The 23235-nt window shown below is 34.2% G+C and overlaps 1 protein-coding gene across 1 annotated transcript in view; it reads left to right on the top strand.

Moving 5' to 3' along the window:
- Positions 1–23235, top strand: part of ANKRD28 (ankyrin repeat domain 28) — a 99192-nt gene that overhangs the window by 49737 nt on the left and 26220 nt on the right. Inside the window, exons 8-14 of the mRNA XM_011354836.2 lie at positions 900–1112; positions 8481–8559; positions 9416–9530; positions 13172–13254; positions 14221–14284; positions 15718–15786; positions 17863–18004. Of these exons, the coding sequence (XP_011353138.1) occupies positions 900–1112; positions 8481–8559; positions 9416–9530; positions 13172–13254; positions 14221–14284; positions 15718–15786; positions 17863–18004 (765 nt within the window). The remainder of the gene's footprint in view (positions 1–899; positions 1113–8480; positions 8560–9415; positions 9531–13171; positions 13255–14220; positions 14285–15717; positions 15787–17862; positions 18005–23235) is intronic.

The raw sequence follows: 23235 nt of genomic DNA, 5'->3' as shown, positions 1-23235 counted from the left end.
TTTCGATCTCCAAGTCAATTGATACCAAGAGACCCAAAGTTACCACCCTAAATCACATAGTTGGTTTATGTGGTATGGTCAGCCCTTATCCTAAGACAGTCAGCTATGGCTAATCCTACTCCAAGATCTAGTATAACCAGTTCCCTCCTAAAATAAGGACACTCCTATCAGGTATACCATAGATTACCTCCCAAAAGGCAAGGTCACAGGCCAAACATCTCTTTAGGCAAAGATCCAATTCTTTACCACACAAAAGTCATGTAGACTTTTGCCATTTTATTAGATCTAGAAAAACTTGAGCTGCATGAATTATTTCTCAATATTGAGCGTATTCTTTTGAGCACATTCATTTTGGTAAAATGTCAACATGTAAGGCTGGAAAATATCTAGAGCCCAAGTTTAATGCACAAATGAATTGAATAAATAGAAAAAGATGCTACTCTTTTTTAAAATCCTGATCTCCATTACTAATTTTGTCACTGTAAGTGAAAAGGCTGAAAATATGCATGTTTTTCAAAAAATGTCAGAATTTTCCATTTGTGTTCATTTTTCATGATTCTTAGAGTTAATTCTATAATTGTCCCTTACCTAGGAGGCTTTTGGAAATACGTTATTTTAGCTTTTATTGTCCTAAAATATCTCTCTTGGAATCACTCAGTTTTGTCATGAAGTAGATGTTATACAAGGGAATTATATCTGAGTGTACAAAATCCATTTGATACCAAAAGCCGTTTTTAATGTTCAGTGTTTTAAAAGAACTTTAGAATTATAAGCCTATCTATGTACTTATTTCTGTCTCTCACTTTAATAATTTGATCATAATCACAATGTTGCTAAAATAGCTCACCACAATGATAATTAGCAAAACTACGTTAACACTGACATTTTTCTCCTGATAGATGAATGAACCAAATGCCTATGGAAATACACCTCTTCATGTAGCCTGCTATAATGGACAAGATGTTGTAGTGAATGAACTTATAGACTGTGGTGCTAATGTAAATCAAAAGAATGAAAAAGGATTTACTCCTTTGCACTTTGCTGCTGCATCAACACATGGAGCATTGTGTTTAGAGCTTCTAGTAGGCAATGGGGCCGATGTCAATATGAAGGTATGAAATAAAATCAGAATCCATATGTAGTATTAGAAGTTTACTGTTTAAGACAATATCAGTAACAAATATTATACAACAAAAAGGAACAGATTACTGATACAGGAACACAGATCAATCTTTAAAATATGTTGAATGAAGCCTTATGCAAGAATATATTCACTATTTCCATTTATATAAGGTTCTAGAACAGATGAAATTCTGTTTATATGGGGTTCCAGAGTCTATATTCGGGGGGAAAAACATCTGTTGCCTCTGGGAGAAGGAATTGCTGAAAAGGGGAGCATAGGGCAACTTTCCGGGATGATGGTAATGGTCTGTATTTTTGACAGACTTTGTGTTACATATATAAACATTTGTCAGAACTAATGAAATTGTTATATTTAGGATGTGTACACTTCATTGCGTGTATATTTTCCCTTAGAAGGTAACAAACCAAACCAATGAAGAACCCTAGTTAATGATACGTATACCAAAGAGTTCAGAGGTAATCCATAGTGATGGGGCTGCAGCCAACTTTGGAAAGCATCCCATAATTGGATGATGGGTGGATGGGTGGGTGAAGATGCATATATAGTAAAATGTTAGAGTAGAATCTTGGTGGTTTGTGTATGGGTAACTGTAATATTCTTTCATCTTTTCTGCTTTGAAAAATTTCACAGTGTTAGGAAAATTAAAAGACCAATATCAGTGTGTTACATATAAGGAATTTGGGTTTTTCGGTCACAATCGCTTTTTAGGTTTTGATCGTAATCACTTTCAGGAATGAACATTTGAATTTTAGAAATATGTGGAAGTTCTGGAGCCAAAATAAATGTACCTTCACTGTGCAAGTCTGTGAAAAAGCACATGCAACCACAATTTTGAACATCACTACTTTACAATGTGTAATTATTATTTTAGATTTTTCAAGATGCTTTCACTGATTTCTTCTGTATTAATTTATCAGTTCATTCTTTAATCACTTGCCAGACTATATCTTGTGGTATGAAGAAAAGAAAACCACAAACAAAATTGAACCATTTAGGATTAGTAAAAACATTAAAGCTTAAAATGTGGTTTTCAGAGGTTTAATTACATGAGATTTCAGCTCCTTTTTTAGATATGATGAGCCAATATCTTTCAAACTGGTAGAGAAAGGAGTCCATTTCCTTATCTCTTTAATTTTAGAGAAGGCCTTAATGATATCACTGATCCACTCTGACAGCTGTAGCAGCAGCAGGCCCATCTATAATTAGGTCATTGTTGTATATTACCCACTCCCAGCTAAAGGACAAAATTTATACATATCATACCTAAGGAAGGAAAGGGCATAAGGTATCTCATAAAGAAATCCACCCCTATTATGCTTACAAGTAAAATGTCTCTCTTCCCCTCTATGCTTTATAGAAATATAATAGACAATTAGTTGCTCATATTTACACTGTACGATTCAATGAGGTTTTTTTAAATTATATTTAGCATATAATAATATACCAGTTTCAGTTGTATAACATAGTGATTAGACCTCAAGTAATGACCCAACTAAATCTTGTACCCCTCTTGCCCCCTACATATTTATTACAACATTGTTGACTATTTTCCTTATGCAACACTTTATATCTCCATGTCTATTTTGTAACTATCCATTTGTACGTCTTAATCCCTTCGCCATTTTTCACCATCCCCTCCAACCATCCTCCCATCTAGTAGCCTTCAAAATATTCTCTATGAGCTTGTTTCTATTTTTGTTGTAATTGTTTATTTTGTTCTTTAGATTCTGCATGTACGTGATATCACATGGTATTTGTCTTTATCTGATTTACTTCATTTAGTGCAATACCCTCTAGGTCCATCAAAGCAATATCTTTTTCCATCCCCTTTTAGTCTGTATGTCTTTTAATCTGAAATGAGTCTCTCGTAGGCAGCGTATGTAGGGGTCTTATTTCCTTATCCATTCAGCCACCCTATTTTTTGGTTGGAGCACTTCATTCTTTTCCATTTGAGGTAGTTGTTGATAGATATGTAGTTATTACCATTTTTATTCATGATTCGAATACATGTGTTTTCTTACATTTTCTGTAATAGTGGCTTGGTGATGATAAATTCCTTTAGCTTATTTTTGTCTGAGAAGCTCTTTCTCTGTCCTTCAACTCTAAATGATAGCTTTGCTGGGTAGAGTATTCTTGGTAGTAGATCCTGGGTTTTCATCAGTTTAAATATTTTGTGCCAAGCCCTTCTGTCCTGCAGAGTTTCTGTTGAGAAATCAGCTACCAGTCTTATGAGTACTCCCTTACAGTTAACTGCTTTTCTCTTACTGCTTTTAAGATTCTCTTGTTGTATTTAACCTTTGGCATTTTAATTATGATGTGTCTTGGTGTGGGCCTCTTTGGTTTCCTCTTTCTTTGGACTCTCTGAGCTTCCTGGTGTTGTACATCTATACCAGGTTAAAGGAAATTTTCCATGATTATTTCTTCAAATAGCTTTTCCACTTCTTGTTCTTCTTCTCCTCCTTCAGGTACCCCTAGTATACAGATGTTTTTACATTTAATGTTGTCCTAAAGACTCCTTAAATTATTATTATATCCTGAGCTGCTTTTTCTTGCTGTTCTGATTGAGTGTCCTTGGCTTCCCTGTCCTTTATATCAGTGATTTGATCCTGTTCTTTTTCCACTCTGTTAGATTCCCTCTGATAAACTCTTCATCTCAGATAATGTGTTCTTCATTTCTAACTGGTTCCCTTTTATAATTTTCATTTCCATTTTTATGTTTTTTATCTTTTTGTTAAAGTTCTCACTGAGTTCATCTCTTCCACAAAGTTCACTGAGCATCTTTATAACCAGTGTTTTGAACTTTGCATCTTTAGGATTGCTTGGCTCCATTATTTTGAGATCTCTGTTCTGTTCTTTTATACGGTTTCTGCTTCTTTGTCTTCCCATTTGGCTGCCTTTCTGTGTCTGTTTCTATGTACTAAGCAAAGCTCATAAGTCTCCCAGTCTTTTAGCATGGCTTTGTGTAGTAGGTGTCCAGAGGCACAGTCATGAGAGGGGCTCAGCTGCAGGCCAAGTTTAGCCCTAGCCTGTGCCCCTCTGGGGACACCTGTTAAGATTCAGCAAGCAATCTAAAGATGCTGTACTTATAATTACCTCAAGAAACCACACTAGAAACCAAGGTCAACTGCCATCAGTGTGGGTCTTGGAGCTTGCTCTGCAAGTTGCACAGGACTTTCTAAGGACACAACTGGATGTGGCTTGCGTGGGGCCATGAGTTGGGGGAGGCGGAGTTTCAGGGAATCCTCTGGGTGGAGTGACCTCTGTTATCCAGTTTGATGATGTCTCAGCTATGGCAGCACCAAGGCCCCACACTGGGAGTGGGGGAGGGCTCAACAGAGGAACAATGGATATCTCCAGCACTTCTGCCTGGGAGAGAGACTTGGCTCTTCGGCCCTCACTCCAACAACTCAGCCTAGTAGGGCTTGTTCATCTAGACCCCAGGTGCCTCTGCTTGCTGTTTTCTCCATGTTTCCATCACAACTTTGATGTGGTCGTAAGAGCAGATGAACGAAGCCTTTATCACCTATGCCATTTTTTCTGAGAGAGCCTAAAATGTCTCATTTAAGTATATTTAAAGCTTTCTGTTCTCAAATTACCTAACTTTTTTAATAGTTGAAATAATTACTAAAAAGTTATTGATAATATTTGAATTGCTTATTTTAATAATAAGAATTCCTGCTTTTTGGATAATCAAGGCCCAGAAAAATATCGAAACTCTTGTGGAAGTGGGAGAATGTGTTATTTGTTTCCTCAAAGGCCTGCTAATACTTTTTAATGAAGATTAGGCTATTTCAAAAATAGAATTTTGAAATAATCTTAACATTCCTCAAAATAAAAGATCACAGCTAAATATTTTTAGTCTCTATGAGACCTGTTTATGATGAAATGACTAGCGAAGATCATCTGTATGTGTTAAATATTCAGTATCATAGAATAAGGGAGGCTTACCTATATTAACTATTACACATTTTTTAGTTTATATGAGTTATCCTTAAAAGGTAAAAATTAGACTTTTTATGCAGTGCCATTTAGACATGAATATTTAATATAATTAGATGATAATGAATCCTGTGATTCCTATGTCAGTGCTTACATATCTGACTCATGTACCTGTGATTTATTTTTACTTCTATATTTTCTTTTTAAATGTAGGAATAAGAATTAGTCCTACAAGAGGATCACTTAATAATGCTCAGACCATGGTCTTATTCGAAGTTACCTCCTTAATGATTTAGAAAATTCATTGATGGATTTTACACATAACAAGGGAATTTTTTAACAAAGCAATTAATATATATATTGGTTAAGTAGATTTGAAGGCAACAGCCTATTATGTTGATTTTAAAACAGATTTCACAAAAAGTTGCCTTAATCTTGCCTAAGGATGTGTGACATCCAGTTTATATGCAGTTGTCCAATTATCTTGTTGCCATTTTCCGTTGGAACACGTTGCCCGTGTGGTTAATGATTTCTCAGGTGCCTTCCAGCTCTGAAATTATACAAAAGTTGTTGATAGCAGTGAGTTTTCAATAAGAATGTACAGTAAGTCCTCGCTTAATGTTGTTAATAGGTTCTGTGATTTTAAGTGAAATGACATAATGTAATGAAACTAGTTTTACTGTAGGCTAATTGATATAAGCAAAAGTTCTGTGGCATCTCATCAATATTATGATAAAACAGCGTTATTTGAGGGCCTGCTATATATTCGATAGGACTATATAGGAAACACAGGTATTAGGAATGAAGATATATTCTTGAAGATATATTCTTGAATATATCTTCATTCCTAATACCTGTGTTTCCCATATTTGTCAAATCGGTTCTTATCATATTGTTCTTTAACTAAGGAGCTAAGGCTTTGACACTTGCCTTACATTAAAAATTATATTTGTTAACCCTTATGTTCTTATCAGATCATCTCTTTCTCCTTGCTTTATCTTTTTCTCTTATTCCATTCTCCAATTTTATGTTTCTGCCCTTGATTAAGTTGCAGATGACTAGAAATTGGAATGTGACTTTAGGTTTATAACTCTTCAGTTTATAAGTTTTTAAATTGATTGTCCTACAGAGTACTTACTACACGGAGGGAAAATGAATGGAATTTAAAGCAATATAGGTCTGGTTTTTATAACCTTGGTTAACATGATCCCTGCTGCATTGATTGTAGTACTTACATATACACCTTTTCCCACCCCACCCTGTTCTTCTTTAAGAATAAATTTTGGTCACATAAACTAAATACCCCAAACACTTGATTTAAAATGTAAACCTAAAAAGTACTGTAATATGTATAGCTTTGTTGTCATTGTTGCTATTTTGGGGCACCTGTGAAAGAAACTCTTAGAATTTTGGTGGATCTTTTTTGTTGTTGTTTAAAATTTCTGATTTGATACTAAAATGAATTAAGATGACTTAAAAAACACCTCCCCATTCTCTCCTCAATTCAGAGAAAAATAAATATGCTTTCCTCCCTAACTTGTCTGAGGTAGACTTTTTACTTGGTAATCTGATTCTCTTTTTCCTTTGTTATATTTAGAATGCTTTTTATGACCACTATGTAGAAAGTACAAATGTTAATCTATTGCCATCTATATGCTTATAGTAAAGGACTTGACCACTTATTAAAGCTATGAGACCTGGTTTTGTTACTTAACCCCAGGGCCTTAAAACAGAGATAATGGTACCTATCTCATAGGGTAGTGAGGAGTAAATGACTAGTATATATGAAGTATTTTTAAACTGTGCCTGGAATGAAGCGCTTACTATATCTATAAATGTCAGCTATAATTATATCTTTCAAATTTTACCATTTTATGGTAAAATTAATGTCAAATTTGGTAAAATTAATGTCAGATTTACCATTTAACATTTACTATGTTACAGACTCAAATTTTTATTACAGTTTAGTTTTTGTCTGTAGGTAAAAGATTAACAAAAATCAAGTTATGTCATATAGAGGATATTTTGAAAAGACACTACAAACTGAAATCCCTTTATTAAAATGTTTTTGTGCTTTTTTTTTTCTATTTAAAAGAAAAACAGCTGGTACATAACTAAAAATACCACATAGAAATGATAGTTTGTAGTGTAACAGACACTAGTGTGTTAAATGGGTGTTTTACGAAGATTATTATATTTATTCTGTACAACAGACCTATTAGGTATTACATTCATTTTCAACTGAGGGAGTGAAGGCTCAGGCAAGTTCTCTAAAATCTTGCTATGGCAAGTAACAGCTGGGATTCATTCTCAGGTTATTCTAACTCCAGAGCCTGAGCTAGCTTGTTTCCTTGCTTGGTTTTTTTTCTACCTCTTGTTGCACACAGTGCCTCCAAAAGATTAAAGATTCTTTAAGATAACTTGTCATTTGGATGGTTTGTCTGCTTGAAAAAAGTAATATGAAAATACGTAATCAAGTACCTAGATAAGTATTTATGAAGTTAATCTAACAATCCATTATTAATGACATGAGGGTTTCTTAAGGAGATCTGCATAATGCAATTTTAGTATAATGTTTTGACACTTGCAACATTTCAATTTTGAATATATACACAGCAGGTATGTTAAATTTTGCTGACAGATTAGGAATTCCAAATTTTTTTCCTTTGTGAAGGTCACATGTATGTTTTGATTAACAAAAGAATTTCAGAGAATAAAAGACTTTAAATTTACCTAACTCAGAATAAAAGATGTCACCTAATTCAGGTATTGTTTTTCTTCATATTTGGAGCTCCTTTAGAATTTCGGAATTTTAAATATATACATGTATTTATTATTTTAAGTAATTTGAGAAAATAGCTAGTAATAGTTATTACAAATAATTACATACAAGAATATATCAAGTTTTTTAAGTGAATTATAGTAGCTGAAGTTAATTCTGACATTCACTTTTCCTTGGTCTGGGAGGGATTCAGTATTTCTTAGAATGAAAGAATCGTAGCAATGTGAAATTTTTGAAATGTGGGAAGCACATCCTCTGTACCACTCCCAATTGTGTGATCTTGGTTGAGTCATTTAATATCCTCATGCTTCACTTTCCCCACTATGATATGATACAGGAAGGGTACTAAGATTACACTGTACCTACCATACAGAGCTTTTTTATAAACTGTAGGCATTGGTTTTTTTTTAATATTTGTCATTTATGATGTACATGCTAACAAAATTAGTTCACAATTTTGAACAGTTGTTTTACCTCCATAGTCTTTAGTTAAACTTAATGCTTGAGTAATAGTTGTACAAAATAAAGATGCAAGAGGACATTCAAAATAAAACTAAGGATTACATATTATGGACATAACAGTAATTTTACATTTCTTTTGTTTGATTATTTCAGAGCAAAGATGGGAAAACTCCACTGCATATGACTGCCCTCCACGGTAGATTCTCCAGATCACAAACCATTATCCAGAGTGGTAAAAAGTATTTCTGTTTGTTTTTTTTCTTAAATGTAGTAAAAACATCCACAAAATAAGTGGTATTGAAGCTTTGTCATAACAGTCTATATATTTTTAATATTTGATATCAGATGTCATGAAAATTAAATAATAATATAAAATGCCATGTATACATATGTTTCATAATTGTTTTTATTTTTATTTTTTCCCTCTGGATTATAAATATAATTTCTCTAACAGTGTTGGTTTTTTAAAAACATTGCTAAAGAGAAAACTCCCTTTCCACTGCAGTTTGTATTATGTATTAATAAAACTTTCGCAAATATCTCCTTTGAATATTGTAAATAATTTTTAGCATTTTCATTTATTTTCTGAACTTATGTTCTTTAGCATTTGAATTAATACTAGGCAAGCTATACTTTTAAATAAAAAGAACTTTTAGGTCTATTACTTTAAAGCAATGTTTCCCAAGCCATGTTACAAGGAACTGTTTGTTAGAAGTCCTCAAGATAATAGCTGTTACAGTTTTGCAGGGGAAAAGTAGAAATAAATCCATGATGAATAATTTGTGAAGCATTGCACATAATCTTCTTGATGACACGTGGAGTATGTCTATATTAAAGCTTTGAAAAGTCTTGCCCTAAAGAATGGTGTTTTAATTTTGTTTTAATGCAGTGGTTTCCAAACTTAGTGGACCCCAGAACATATAAAACTAATTCCAGTGCCTGGCACAATAAATGTACTATGATTCAAATCTGGTTAAATTGCTGTATCAGTTAGTTTGTGCTTGACTAGCACTTTATCTTACTTTTCATGTAATAGATTTGACTTGATCTTTATATAGTCCAGACTGATAATATGTCCTTTATTGCAGGAGCTGTAATCGACTGTGAGGATAAGAATGGAAACACCCCTTTGCACATAGCAGCAAGGTATGGCCATGAGCTGCTAATCAACACTCTTATTACAAGTGGTGCTGACACTGCAAAGTAAGTACTTACCAAGGTGTTGATAGCTGTAACAGGGAAAACAGAAGGAAGCGAACTGCAGTTTCCTAGATAGTTCGTATAGAAATGTGGATTTTGTTCTCAATACTATACTGATTTGCTGGGGCTTTCTCCTTTGTGTTTGTGATGTGATAGAATAGAATGTTTAATACGATTTCATTTGGTAAGCCAGCATAGAATAGTCTTATGTCTTTTTACCCCAGTTCTTTCTAGATTGTGCAGTTTTGATCAGAGCTTTTAATTATTATGGTCTACTTATTTTTAATCTAAAAGTAAATAAAAGACCTGAAAAAGTTTATATACCGAATACTTTTTTGTTTTCATCCAGGTAATCCGTAGATAGTGGTTTTCATACTTTGTGCTACAGAGCTTAGGGATTCATTCCTAAGCCCACTACTTTGCTCAGAACAGCTCATTTTTATCTACTTTATATGTTAAAATTTCTCTGTAAGATTTTGTTTAAAAGATGGATTCTCTTGCATGCTCCACAGAAGTAAACACCCTACTTAAATAGATGTTTATCATGCCAATGTATGTTGTTGTAATTCTGTTACATTTATATATTCATTAAAGTGTTTTAAACCTTTAGACTTTCTATAAATGATATGCCTCTGTACACTTATTTTTTCTTTTTATATGAAGTTGTTGATTTAGCATGTAGTTATAAATTTGGGCTTTTTTCATATCTCTACAAGTATCTCTAGTTCGTTCATTTTGTAAAATTTAATTATTATATAAATAATTCTGGGGGCTGGGGGAATGGCGTAGATAATAGAGGCTCTGTTCATTCCACTGGCAACCAAATCAACGTTGTGACAGACACAAGGAGCAGCAGCAAGGAAAAAATCTCCTGGAATCTAGATGAACAAGCCATACAACTAGGGAGAAATCTAAGATATCACCCTGCAACAGCAGAAGGTAGGACGGAGCGAGGACGTGGGGCTGCCCGGTCTCAATCGGCTGAGTGGGACGTAGGCGGCGGCGGTGGCGGCAGCAGCAGCAACAGCAGCGGCAGATGCCTCTTAAAGGGGCTGCATTCAAGGAGCAAATTTTCGCCATGAAGGACCTGCTCGATCTGAGCACTGGTGCCAATTCAGCCGCATGCAGGGGCACTAGGGACTTAAAGGGATACATTGTCGGAGTGAGGGCCCAGGCGAGACTCTCTAGGTACAGAAGTGCCGGCAGTATCCATTGTTCCCTGTTGAGTCCTCCCTGCTCCCATTGCGGTGGACACAGTGCCACCATAGCTCAGACATCATCAAACTGGATAGCAGAGGTTGCTCTGCCCAGAGGATTCCCCGAAACCCCACCTCTCCCAACTTGTGGCCCCACCCAGGCCACATCCAGGTGAGTCCTCAGCCACTCAGGTGCTCCTTGCTGAGTAGCACCTAGGCTCCCATTGGAAGCAGCTGGCCTCGGTTTCTGGTGTGGCCTTTTGAGGCAACTATAAGCACAGCATCTGTGGATCGCTTGCTGAATCTTAACAGGTAGCCCCGGAGGGGCAGAGGCTTGAGCTAAATTTGGCCTGCAGCTGAATTCCTCTTAGGACTGTGCCACTGGACACTTCCTTCACAAATCCACGCTAGTAAGACTGGGAGACTTAGGAGCTTTGCTTACTACATAGAAACAGACATGGAAAGGCAGCCAAAATGGGAAGACAGGAAGCAAAAACCGTATGAGAAAACAAAACAGAGATCCAGAAATAATGGAGTCAAGTAATCTAACAGATGCAGAGTCAAAACACTGGTTATAAAGATGCTCAATGAACTTTTGGGAAGTGTAGATAAATTTAGTGAGAACTTCAACAAAGAGGTAAAAAACGTAAAAATGGAAATGGACATTATAAAAGGGAACCAGTCAGAAATGAAGAACACATTATTTGAGATAAGAAGTATATTAAATGGAATAAACAAAGTGAATAAAGAAGAGGATCAAATGACCTATATAAAGGATGGGAAAGCTAAGGACATTCAATCAGAATGGCAAGAAAAAAGAAGCCAAGACTATAACAATAAGTAAGGAGCCTATGGGACACTATTAAAGGTAAAAAATATTCATCTCATCAGCGTACCTGAAGGAAAGCAAGATGTTGAACAGCTGTTTAAAGAAATAATGATGGAAAACTTCCCTAACCTGGTGAAGGAAATAGACATACAACCCCAGGAAGCTCAGAGAATCCCCAAAACCAAGAATGCAAAGAGACCCACACCAAGACACTTCATAATTAAAATGCCAAAGGTTAAATACAAAGAGAGAATCTTAAAAGCAGCAAGAGAAAAGCAGATAGTTACCTACAAGGGAGCACCCAAAAGACTGGCAGCTGATTTTTTGAAACAAATTATGCAGGACAGAAGAGCTTGGCACAAAGTATTCGATGTGATGAAGATCCAAGATATACAACCAAGAATAATTTATCCAGCAAAGCTGTCATTTAGAGTTGAAAGACAGAGCTTCCCAGACAAAAATAAGCTAAAGGAATTTATCAAAACCAAACCCATATTACAGGAAATGTTGGAGGGACTTCTTTAAGAAGAAAAAACATGTATCAAAAACAGGAATAAAGAATGGTAACAACTACATTCCTATCAATAAGTACCTCAAATGGAAAAGAATCAAGTGCTCCAACTAAAAGAGTGGATAATTAGGTAAGAAAACAAGACCCCTACATGCTGCCTAGAAGAAACTCACTTCAGATTAAAAGACACATACAGACTACAAGGAAAGAGATGGAAAAAGATATTGCCTTGATGAACCTAGAAGGAATTTAAGTCAGACAGAGAAAAATAAATACCATATGATTTCACTTATATTTGGAATCTAAGGAACAAAAAGAACAAGCTAATCAAAAACAGACTCACAAATATAATGGACAATTTGGTGATGGACAGAGGGGAGGGGGTTGGGTGGCTGGGATAAGGGGGTGTAGGGTTAAAGAAGTACAAATTAGTTGTTGATGGATGGTCACGGGGATGGAGAGCATGGCATAGGGAATGCAGTTAGCATTAATATGTTGGCTAGGTGGAGGGCCAGGGCAGGAAGGGAGCAATTGGGGGTATCATTTTATGAACTATATAGACGTCTAACCAATATACTGTATGCTTGAAACTAATTAAAATAAATTTTCAAAAAAATTCCATATTCTTATTTACAAACAGGTTGCTACCAATTTTTTACTACTGTAAAATTTATAGCAGTGAACATTCTTGAACATTTTGCCTTGTAGTAATGATTCTCAATGATGAGGTGTTGGGGAATACATTTTGTTCCTTGGATTAGAGACATTTTTGGTTGTCATAATTTGGGAGAGGAGGGTGTTACTGGCATGTAGTGTAGGTAGAGCCATGGGCACTGCTGAACATCCTTCATGCACAGGATATCCCCTCCACACACACACACATCAAAGTTCATAATGACAATAGTGGTGAGGTTGAAAACCCTACTCTCTTTGAGGAAAATTGCTGGATAATAAGTTACGCCCACCTTCAACCTTCTGCCAAAATGTTCTCCAAAGTGTTACAGATTTTGACTCATCTATCTTTTTACTTTAAGTAGTTTCTTTTAATTTATTTAAATGATTGTAATCTTCTTGTATTATAATGAAGATATTGTCCTGTTTACTTTAGGCGTGGCATACATGGAATGTTCCCCCTCCATCTGGCAGCCTTAAGTGGGTTTTCGGATTGCTGCAGGAAACTTCTTTCTTCTGGTAAGTGGAACCTTCACAGACTGATTCTCTTGTTTTTGTCTCCCCAATCCACCCACCCTCATTTTAATGCAATTTTTTTTATCCTGCTCTTTCAAAATTACATATAGATATCTCCAAGCGTGAATCATTTATTAATCTCTCTTACATGATGTTTGGTCCTTTAATTTTAAAATTTGGTTTTCTCTTCTGCTCTGGAAGGGTTTTATTTTTCAATCAGTGATTACCTTCTCTCAGTTGGGGAATGGGACGTGGAATATTTCTAGAGCAGCTTCTGTTTATTGAATGGTAGTCTTGGATTGTCCCTTTAAGTCTAGAAGCAAAATATCTTCATTTGCATGCTTCCTTTTTAAGAGCTGATAGCCATCCTACAATATCTTCTAGGTTTATGAAATTATTTATTTCATATTTAATTACTATTTTAAAATACCATGATCATAGTCTATTTGAGACGAAACAGGATCAATAGCTTTCTGTAAATTTTACTATAAAATCATGGTCCTTATTAAATGCATAGGATTACTAAATATATAAGATTTAATTGATTTTAAATGATATTCTGTTTCTCAGTGTTGAACACATTTTGTATATTAATACTAGTGATTGCCGAAAGAATTATTAATACTTGTGATGGCTGAAAGGAAAACTGTAGTGAAAATTAACATTGTGAGACACTCCCGAGTTTTTCTTAAATGGTATTTTTTGAGCGAGTTAATTTTGTTTTGAGTTTTTAAGGTGTGTGTTTCCACAAGTATTTACATAGCCATTTATCTATGAAAGAGAATTCTAAAATCTCTTAGCATTAGTAATAATTCACAGATAGCAAAGCACCTATGGCTTTTTAAAAAAAGTGTCATGCCCATTTGTAATTATAATTTTGTTTGAGATCGGGTTGTGTGACTCTTGACATAATACTTTATATAAAGTAACATATCTATAATATTATATAAGATGTATTCATTCCTATAGGATTTGATGTAGATACCCCAGATGATTTTGGCAGGACCTGTCTACATGCAGCTGCAGCTGGAGGGTATGTTAACTGAATTTTTAGTGTTTTAAGAGAAGGGTAAGCTGGTCATGGCAATTTTTCTCTTATTTTTGTTTCTCTTTATTAGTGCCAAGTGAGCACAAAATAGAAAACAAAACATAACAGGAGTGCTTTGGAAGAAGAAAGTCCAGAGTAGTAGAAATTAATTTTTTAAATCCTCTTCCACCTAAGTCATAAGCTGTGAGTGAGAGAGAAAGAACAAACCTACAAAAGGAAGTATGGCTTTTAAAAAAAAAAAAGTATTGCTTTCTGTAAGAGAAAATCATTCCTGGATAAAAAAAAACATGTATTTCCTCAAATGAGAGCAGTAAAACATGGGGACTGTTCTAAGTAATGTTAATATTCTTTGAGAAGGCGTTTGGGATTTTTAAATCATGATTTCAGGGGGAAAAAATGTTGGCAGCCTCTTTGTGCCTCGCCTCTACTCAGGACTAATATATAGGAATGAAAACGTTGACATTGGAAGATTTTAGACAAAGTTTTAAATATTTCCACTATGAGAAACGAAGCAAGTGGTTTGAACAAACTCCGGCTAAAACTCTTGGTCTTTGAAGCATGCTGCTAATCTAATGCTTCTGGTAATTTAGATCCTACATCTATGATAAGCCATTGAATTCGAGATGACTTATCAAAAGGACGTTTGCCAGAATTTTATTTCTAATAATAATTCCTTAAAAATTACTGGTGATTTCAGAGGACAAGTGTGTTGAACCAAGACTACTACTAGGACAATCTCATCTGTTGAGATGGATTGTGAACATGTGACTGGGTCCTCTTGTTCTTTCAAAGTCACCAAAGAACCTTCTAATTAAAACCTTCCTTTCATGTTACTTGCCTACAAAGAGAAAGACGAGAGACAACATGAATGTCTGATTGCTTGGCAGTTACAGTTTTCATTGTAACATAGTATGTTAATATTCAGGTTTATAAAAATTAAATTACAAAAATACCCATACTCTCCTACAGTTTTAACTAAGGATATATCTAAGTCAGCAATCATGTATAGGAGAAGATAAGAGAAAGCTAACTCGGGAAATTATCTGTTTTTTTTTTTTTAACCCATTTTTATTTAATTTAGTATTAAAAACCACTTAAGTTTAAACCATTCAATTATAAGCATGTTGCTCAAAGTTTATTTTAAAGATTCCTAAAAACTCTTTGGTACTCTTTTACAAATGTGAACTTCCTTTTAAATAATGACAACGTGATTCATTTGTTATTTCTTAATCAGCATGCCAATATGTATTTATATTGCTTTTAAATCCAGATAAGATGAATTTTAATATTTTTCATAAAATATAAATCATGTCATTTTTTTTCTCTTTACTCTCATTTGAAAACATGCTTTTATACTTATTTAAACCTACCAATTTCATTATAAATTACTGACAAGTCTTCTATTTTTCCCTGGATAGGAATTTGGAGTGCCTAAACCTTCTGCTGAATACTGGTGCAGACTTCAACAAAAAGGACAAATTTGGGAGGTAGGGTGTGATAGAGTTCCTCCATAGAGCCTAATTAATGGTATTTACTTAATGACCTGCTTGACCTAACTGGCTTCTGAGAATTAACAATTCAGCATGTTTTGCCTTGTGATCATGATTCATTGAGAGGCCCAAGTAAATCGACGGCTTCCAAATATTCATTCTCACCCATAATCTTCTTCCACCTGGACCCCTGCCACAGCCCCAAGCTATCAGCCACACTTTACCTTACAAGCCCCTCCAAACCTCTTGATATTATTCCTCCTCCTCCCATAATTATAGCCATGGAAATATAAAACCCCATGGTACCTTCAAGAAATAAACTCAGAAGACCTAGAACTCAGTAGTACAGTTCTCCTTTCTCCCAAGTCACTCTTTTGTCAGAAACTATAGTGCCCATAGTTGGTTATGGAGCACTAGAAAGAGGGAAGAAATTGGTTACAAATATATATGTAATTTTTTTTTCTCCTTTCCTGTAACTTCCACATACACCTATACACATACCAACACCCCCTGAGTAAGATATGCAGGAAAGCACCTGTGAAATGACAGTCTCTGTGTAGTCAGCCAATCTTCATCCTTACGGTTTAACCCCAGGCCTCATTGTTACTAGCATTTGTGGTGGTAGTACTTAAAGCCACCATTATCTAATAAATTACGTAGACAAAAAATTGACCCAGAGTTTGTTAAAACCATAGAAGAACGAATTGAAGGCAGTTTGAATTGGTTGGAAAAGTAGAGATGGCAGTATGAGCAAAATTGTGTATGTCAAGAGTTTGAGAATTGTATCAAAGTGTATATGACAAGGAAGGGTGGGGGTGTCAGAAGGAAGTGTGATTTGGTCAGTGCAGAAGTTAATAGAATTATGTATGGTGGGGAATTAGAAATGCATATAAGAAGAGAAAAAACTACAATCTGATCCCATAATTACTTTGAAGAACAGACTGCTCTCTAAAGCCTGCTAATGGAAGGAACTAATGACCTACAAAATCAAAAATCACTTTGTTTGGCTTTGGCATACAGTATCTTTATAGCCAATTAGCTTTTATAATTATACTTTAATCCATCTTCTCTTAGTTTATTCTTAGTACTTGAAGCATTCTGTACCGCAAATAGCAGAGAGGGCTTTTGAAACATACTCTGAGTTTAGAAGCTTGAAAATAATTCAGGGTTAATGGCATTTTTAAAAGTACTATACTATACAGTTATCCAATAAAGTAAAATAATGTTTTACTGTCATTTCATTAAGTGAATGTTTTAGAAAAAAAAATTATACCATGAAGACTCTGGACTAAATTTTACCTTCACCTTTCTGGGCTTTTTGGTTTTATTTTGTTGTTTTTTATTTAATGAAAAGTCATGAAATCATAGTTTTGTAATCCAGTGACAGGGACTCCTAAATTGTTCCATTTCAATATCTAGTCTTTAGAAATTAATACCTGACTCTTCTGAATAGTGAACAGTCTTCAAAACTGAGCAATTTTTGCTTGAGAAATCTGATCTTACCTTGAAGCTCTATCATATAGTTGATATAACTGAGCATTCTTTTTAATGTTCCTATAATTCTCTTACCTTTTATTCCCTACTAAGATATGAACATAAGCTGCTACTCTGTACTGTGGAACATTTTTTCATCAGTTTATATAATGTTTTATTGAATTATATAATGATAATAACCACTACAATGGGAATAAACACTTTAAATCAAATAGGACTGACTCTCCATAAATAATAACTAATAACTGTTTGTTAGTATAGGATAAGCTTTGTTAAAAGTTTTCAAGTTTCTGACCAGAATGCAAAAGGTATCTGTATTTCCCTCAAAACGCTGGAATTGTACTGTCTGGGAACCATGCAATCATTTAACTGTGTTTGTGATTTCCTATTTTCAGAGGTTCTCTGCCACCTTACTTTTCTCCTTGCTTTCTGTCTAGACCTTCAAAAGACTTAGTTTACAGCAGAAGTCAATCTCGAGTATAAATACAGTATTTGTAACTGTGAAGAGTCAAGTATACTCCTGTATACTCCTCTATGTCTTTTCTTTTTCTTTTTCTTACATTAACTTGGGTACAAAAGATCCCCACTGCACTATGCTGCTGCCAACTGCAATTACCAGTGCCTGTTTGCTCTTGTGGGATCAGGAGCAAGTGTGAATGACCTTGATGAAAGAGGATGCACACCCCTGCACTATGCAGCTACATCAGACACAGATGGCAAGTAAGTATCATGTGGTGAGAATGAAGGATTGTCATTCCTGTAAACCAGCATCTTCCATATGGATGGCTATTTTTATTGCAAATTTATATTTTCTGTTTGTACTCTTTGTTGTTGATTATCTTTCTCTAAGTCTCATAAATTAATTTCATAATTATTCGTAAATCAAAGTTATTCCTATCTATTTCTATTCAACAACTTTCCTGTTGACTGATCAGGTAGAAGAAAGATAAAGGTCTCTCATTCTCCTTGCCAAAAGCATATCTTAATATCGCCTTCAATTTTTTTCCATCTGACTTAAAGGCAGCAGCCTTGCTTATAGTGACAGAGAAAGAGAAAGAGAAAGAAATACATGCTATCAGAAGACTGGACAGAGATTGGAATATCAGTATCCTTCAGACATAGTTCATATTTGCAAGGGATCCTTGTAAATTGGTATCCAAAAAGGGACTAATTGAACTGGCAGAATCTGGCATGTAATTGGTAGTAAATATTGCTTAAATAAGTAAACTGGATAACAGAGTAAGTAAATGTTGGCCAAGAATGACTAAATGAGAACAAAAATGAGAGATGTATAAGTTCATAATTAATATTCACCTAAAGTTGATCAGACCCATTTATAGTGCCTTAACGTATATTGCCTTCTTAAAAGAAAATAAACTCATTGGAGACAGAGAAGAGATCTTCAGTGTCTGTGGTCAGTAAAGAGTGAAAATACCCTTAGGAAAAACAAATAATGATTTCTGGGGAAAGATTTTACAAAATATACTTCAAGGAAATTGCAATTAAGATAGAACTATTTGTTTGTCTTTAATATTTACTTTTGCCCTCAAAATAAAAAGCATAATACAGTACCTCAACATATATTGCATTCTTGAAAGAAAATAAACTCATTGGAGACAGAGAAGAGATTTGCAATGTCTGTGATATGTAACACTTTGTTGTGTTGGATTATTTGCTAAAATTCTAATGTTGACGGCACTAGTAAAATGTATTTTCTGTTGTTGGTAGGAATATATCACTTTATATAATTTCATATATACCAGGAGATTTAGATAAAGATAGAGTTTGGGAGAAGCTAAATTATTTGAAGTATGTTTTTTAAAAAGTCTGTGATATAAGAGTTTATAAATCAGAAAATATTTTTATAAACTCGGTAAGTAGATTATCTTCTGATTTATAAATTTTGTAAATTCAGGATTTTATTTCTAGATTGTTTTACTTAAATAGGTTATACCTAAATGACTATTGTCACCATTGATAGTCTTTTATCACTATTCCCACAGGCTAGATATTGGGTGTTGCCCTGCATGATCTACGTAAACTTCACTGAGAGATCTCTTTCACTCACACTCACACCCACACATAATCCTATGGGTGGTCTGCCCTTAGACAATTACATTAAATGTGAATTCTTATGCAAAAACAAAAGAATAACAATGTTCAACCCATACTGTTTGAGATTTGTGGTTTTCTTTTAAGCCAGTCTACTTTTTCTATTGAAGTATACTGGTACTAAAGTGAATCATATCCTTAGTTTTCTCACTTAATGTAACTGTTTTGAGCAATAAGTTAGTGATATTTATTGTTTAAACACTTAATTCTCAGTATTTACACCAAGCAGCCTGATGTACTAGATAGAACATGAGCTTTGGGATCCGAAAGACCCAGTTAAATTCGGGGGTGTCCATATTATACCTCTTTGAGCCTGAGCAAAGTAATTGCTAAGCAAAAACTGCTTTATTTATAAAATTAGAATGAAACCTACTTCTTAGAATTGTGAAGAACACTAAATGAGATTACTTATATAAAGAATCCAGCACTGTTTCTTGGAGCCTCTGTTTCTTATCTTTAAAGTATCAGTATCCCAGAAGTTCTGTCTAATGCCATCATTTATTAACTCAGTGATGTGTTCCCTGGGAACCTTATGGAAGCTATAAGCCCCAGTAATTATTTTAGGATACCATCCTTTCAATAAGTGATTATTTCAGAGGCTTAAATAGCATTAAACATTGATTTATTTTTCTAAATTCCAAGGATTTAATCCCAGGAATAGGTTGGGTAATAAGAGAATCTGACATAATGAATTCATACTTTTCCAAAGTAAGAGTGAAATGTTTTCTAAATGAGGAAGTAAGCTCCCCATGGCTTCAAATTGCTATTATTCAGTAATGTGTGTTTGTGAGGTTTTTTTTGTTTTTTTTTTTCATGATTGTCTACTAATTTCCTGTGAGCATCCCAAGGGAAAGTTGTTTGTATTTTGGAATGTGTCCCTCACAGTCTAAACAAAGTTAAAAACCTAATATATGACTTTCTGTGACCTTTTCTATATTCATATAATTATATGTAAATGTTTATGATATATGTCACTGAGATCTACCTTTTTGGTAATAGTTGGCATTTTTCACAAAAATGGGATTGTATTTTGACTTCTAATAGCGCTGTTTATTTTTGTCTGTTTTGAACTTTATATAAATGGAATCATAAAGTTTAGAAGTTTTATAATCCTTTGATATGTTCCTAAGTATTTGATATTTTTATTGCCAGAATAAATTATCTTTAAATTTTTGTTTGTCGTGGTATAGAGAAATATATTTAACTTTTGTATAATACTTTATATTCAGCAGCCTTGTTAAACTGATTTTGTCTAGGTATAAAATACAACATTGAGATCGATACTGGCTCTGCTACTTATGGGACCTGGGGTGAGCTACTTAACCTCTCAGTGCCTGGTTTTCCTGTGAAATGGGAATAATAGTCTGGTCTAAAATCATATGGCCTATGACGTATAAAATATCTGAGTTGCTTAAAATAGTATCTGACACACAATCTCCTGTAAGGAATAATTTTTTTAAGCCATGCCGTGTGTGTGTGTGTGTCTGTGTGAGAACAGACACTGTTGTACACCAGGATGGAGAGAGTAGAGGAAGGAGGGCCTCTGGTGAAAATGCCATATCCACTGCCCTTGGCTGAGTGGTCCTGACGCATGGGTTTGAATCATTCTGAACTTGTACTAGAACCCAAAATGTTTAAAAGTTCGTGAGTGGTAGGGGAAGAGTAGGAGAAATTTACATAGGGTGAAAGGCACTCTGATTTAAATATGTGCTTAATTGGGATAAGAATACTTAATTTGATGTATTAAATGAAAATAACAATATATTAATAGTATAGTTTATTACTAACTTAGCTATTTAGCCATTAATATTCCTCCAGATTTTGCATACCTAGTTTATTTTAGGGAAAAGAGAAATTTTAGAAAATATTCCTTTCATAATTTTCTGAGTTTTCTAATATGGGCATATGCTAACGTACAGTCAGGAAAAAAAATTAGAATAGACTATCTCCCCTCCACTTTCTATGCAAATTAAAAGTAAGGTCAGGATTTTTAAGATCAAGTAATTTTGTGAGTCAGTATTTTATAAGCACCTAGGGTAGGATATCACTCTAACTCATTAACTCCTGTTGTAAAGTGTTTGGTAGTATGGTAAGAACACTGGAGAAAAGAAGGCCTGAGGTCTAAAGCTTTGCCATATTCTAGCCAAAAGATTTGGAACAAGTCATTTAATTTTTCTCAATGTCAGTAATTTTTTCATTTGTTACAGATAATGCTTATCTCACAAAGTAGTTATGAAAATTCATATTACTTACCAGAATCTAAAACACTTAACCAGTAGAAGGAATTTTATCACTGTAAATCATCTGTTAGTATTTGTTATAGACCAATCATCTGAGTAACAGGAATGTAAAAAAATTAAATAATGTGACTGCTAAAAAAACTACTGCCTGTATAAGAGTTAAATTATTTCAGATCATCCAATGCTGTATACTTGGAACTAGTCACTGTAAATAAGGCTTTGAGACATGCTCTCCTACTTCAAAAAGTAAACATGGACTTGCCTACTTGTTTTGCTTTCCTTAAATAAATCTTTTTTTCAGTACTCATGTATCAGCAAGTTATCTTAAAATAGTTCCATGGATAGAATCTGTTTTGTATTCAGGTCTTAGTAAGGAGAACTATTTCTGTTTTATCACTCGCATCTAGACAAATTGATTAAAGATAAAAAGATATTCCCTTTAGTGAAATGTTTGGCCTGTAAAGCAATGAGACTGTCCTCCAGCCCTGCAGGTCTTTTCTCCATCCCATTGAGCATTGACTTCTGAGTTGGGCACCTAGGATAACTGTATACAGAGTTTACACAGAGCTTCAAGTGCCCTCAAGAGCTAGTTTATGAACACCAAAAAACACCAGTCTTGTTACTTTAGAGTCAGATTTGGGTTTTGGGGTTTTTTTTTAATCGTAGTGATACCCAATTCACCATGTTTGTCTAATGGTTTTAGTTATACATAAATACCAAAATCCCACTTAAAAGAGTGAACATTTACTACCATTGTAATATAGATTCTGTAAGTAATTCTTAAGAAATCTAAAGAATTTAAAGCAATTTAGCATTAAAGAATAAGGGCTGGCATTGAAAAGGATGGTCCTCATATATATATATGATAGTTACTGAAAATTACATTGCTTCAGAGTTCCTTTTTATTTGTCTATATATAACTTCAGTATGCTTTTGGAAACTTGAATTTTTAACAAGAAGTATTTGATTGTAGATTTTCCTCCTAGTAGTAGAATTCATATTTAGTTAGGCATATTGCAATATTAGACAAATTATCACTGAATAATTATGGACTTATAATTTGAGCAATAGAATTTAGATTATTTAGTTGGATTCCTACATCCATATATCAAATGAATAAACAATCTATTTCACTATAAAGACGAAATCATGAAAAGTTTGAGCTGGTATCAAACTAGTTCTAAAAAACAAATCTTAATTTCTAATGTAGTACTCTTTTTTTTTTTTTGCTACAGTAACAATAAAATTTACTAAAATTATAACAACTTATGAACCGTTTAAAATTATTTTCTAGCACAGGAATGAAATGTTCTCCCATGAGAAGGTCTTTCTTATTACCTACATACCACTTTTATACTGTTTACACACTTCTCAATCTTCTAATTCATTGAATTCTGACTTTGGTTTTGTGAGATTTTTTTTTTTTTTTTTGCATCCTTTTTTTGAGCTTCCTGATGAGATATACTTACTTGCTACGTGTTCCAGATAGATGAGCAGTAATATTTGCCAGTGTCGAATGCTCACCACCACTAAGAGTTTAATCCTCTCAGACATTGAGTGGAGTAGGTAGTCCCATAGATAGTAACTATAAAAAACAGCC

The sequence above is a fragment of the Pteropus vampyrus genome, unplaced genomic scaffold, assembly GCF_000151845.1.
Source record: "Pteropus vampyrus isolate Shadow unplaced genomic scaffold, Pvam_2.0 Scaffold1, whole genome shotgun sequence".
NCBI classification, from domain to species: domain Eukaryota; kingdom Metazoa; phylum Chordata; class Mammalia; order Chiroptera; family Pteropodidae; genus Pteropus; species Pteropus vampyrus.
Note: the sequence above shows the minus strand (reverse complement) of the source record. Positions and strands in the feature narration are given on the sequence as shown.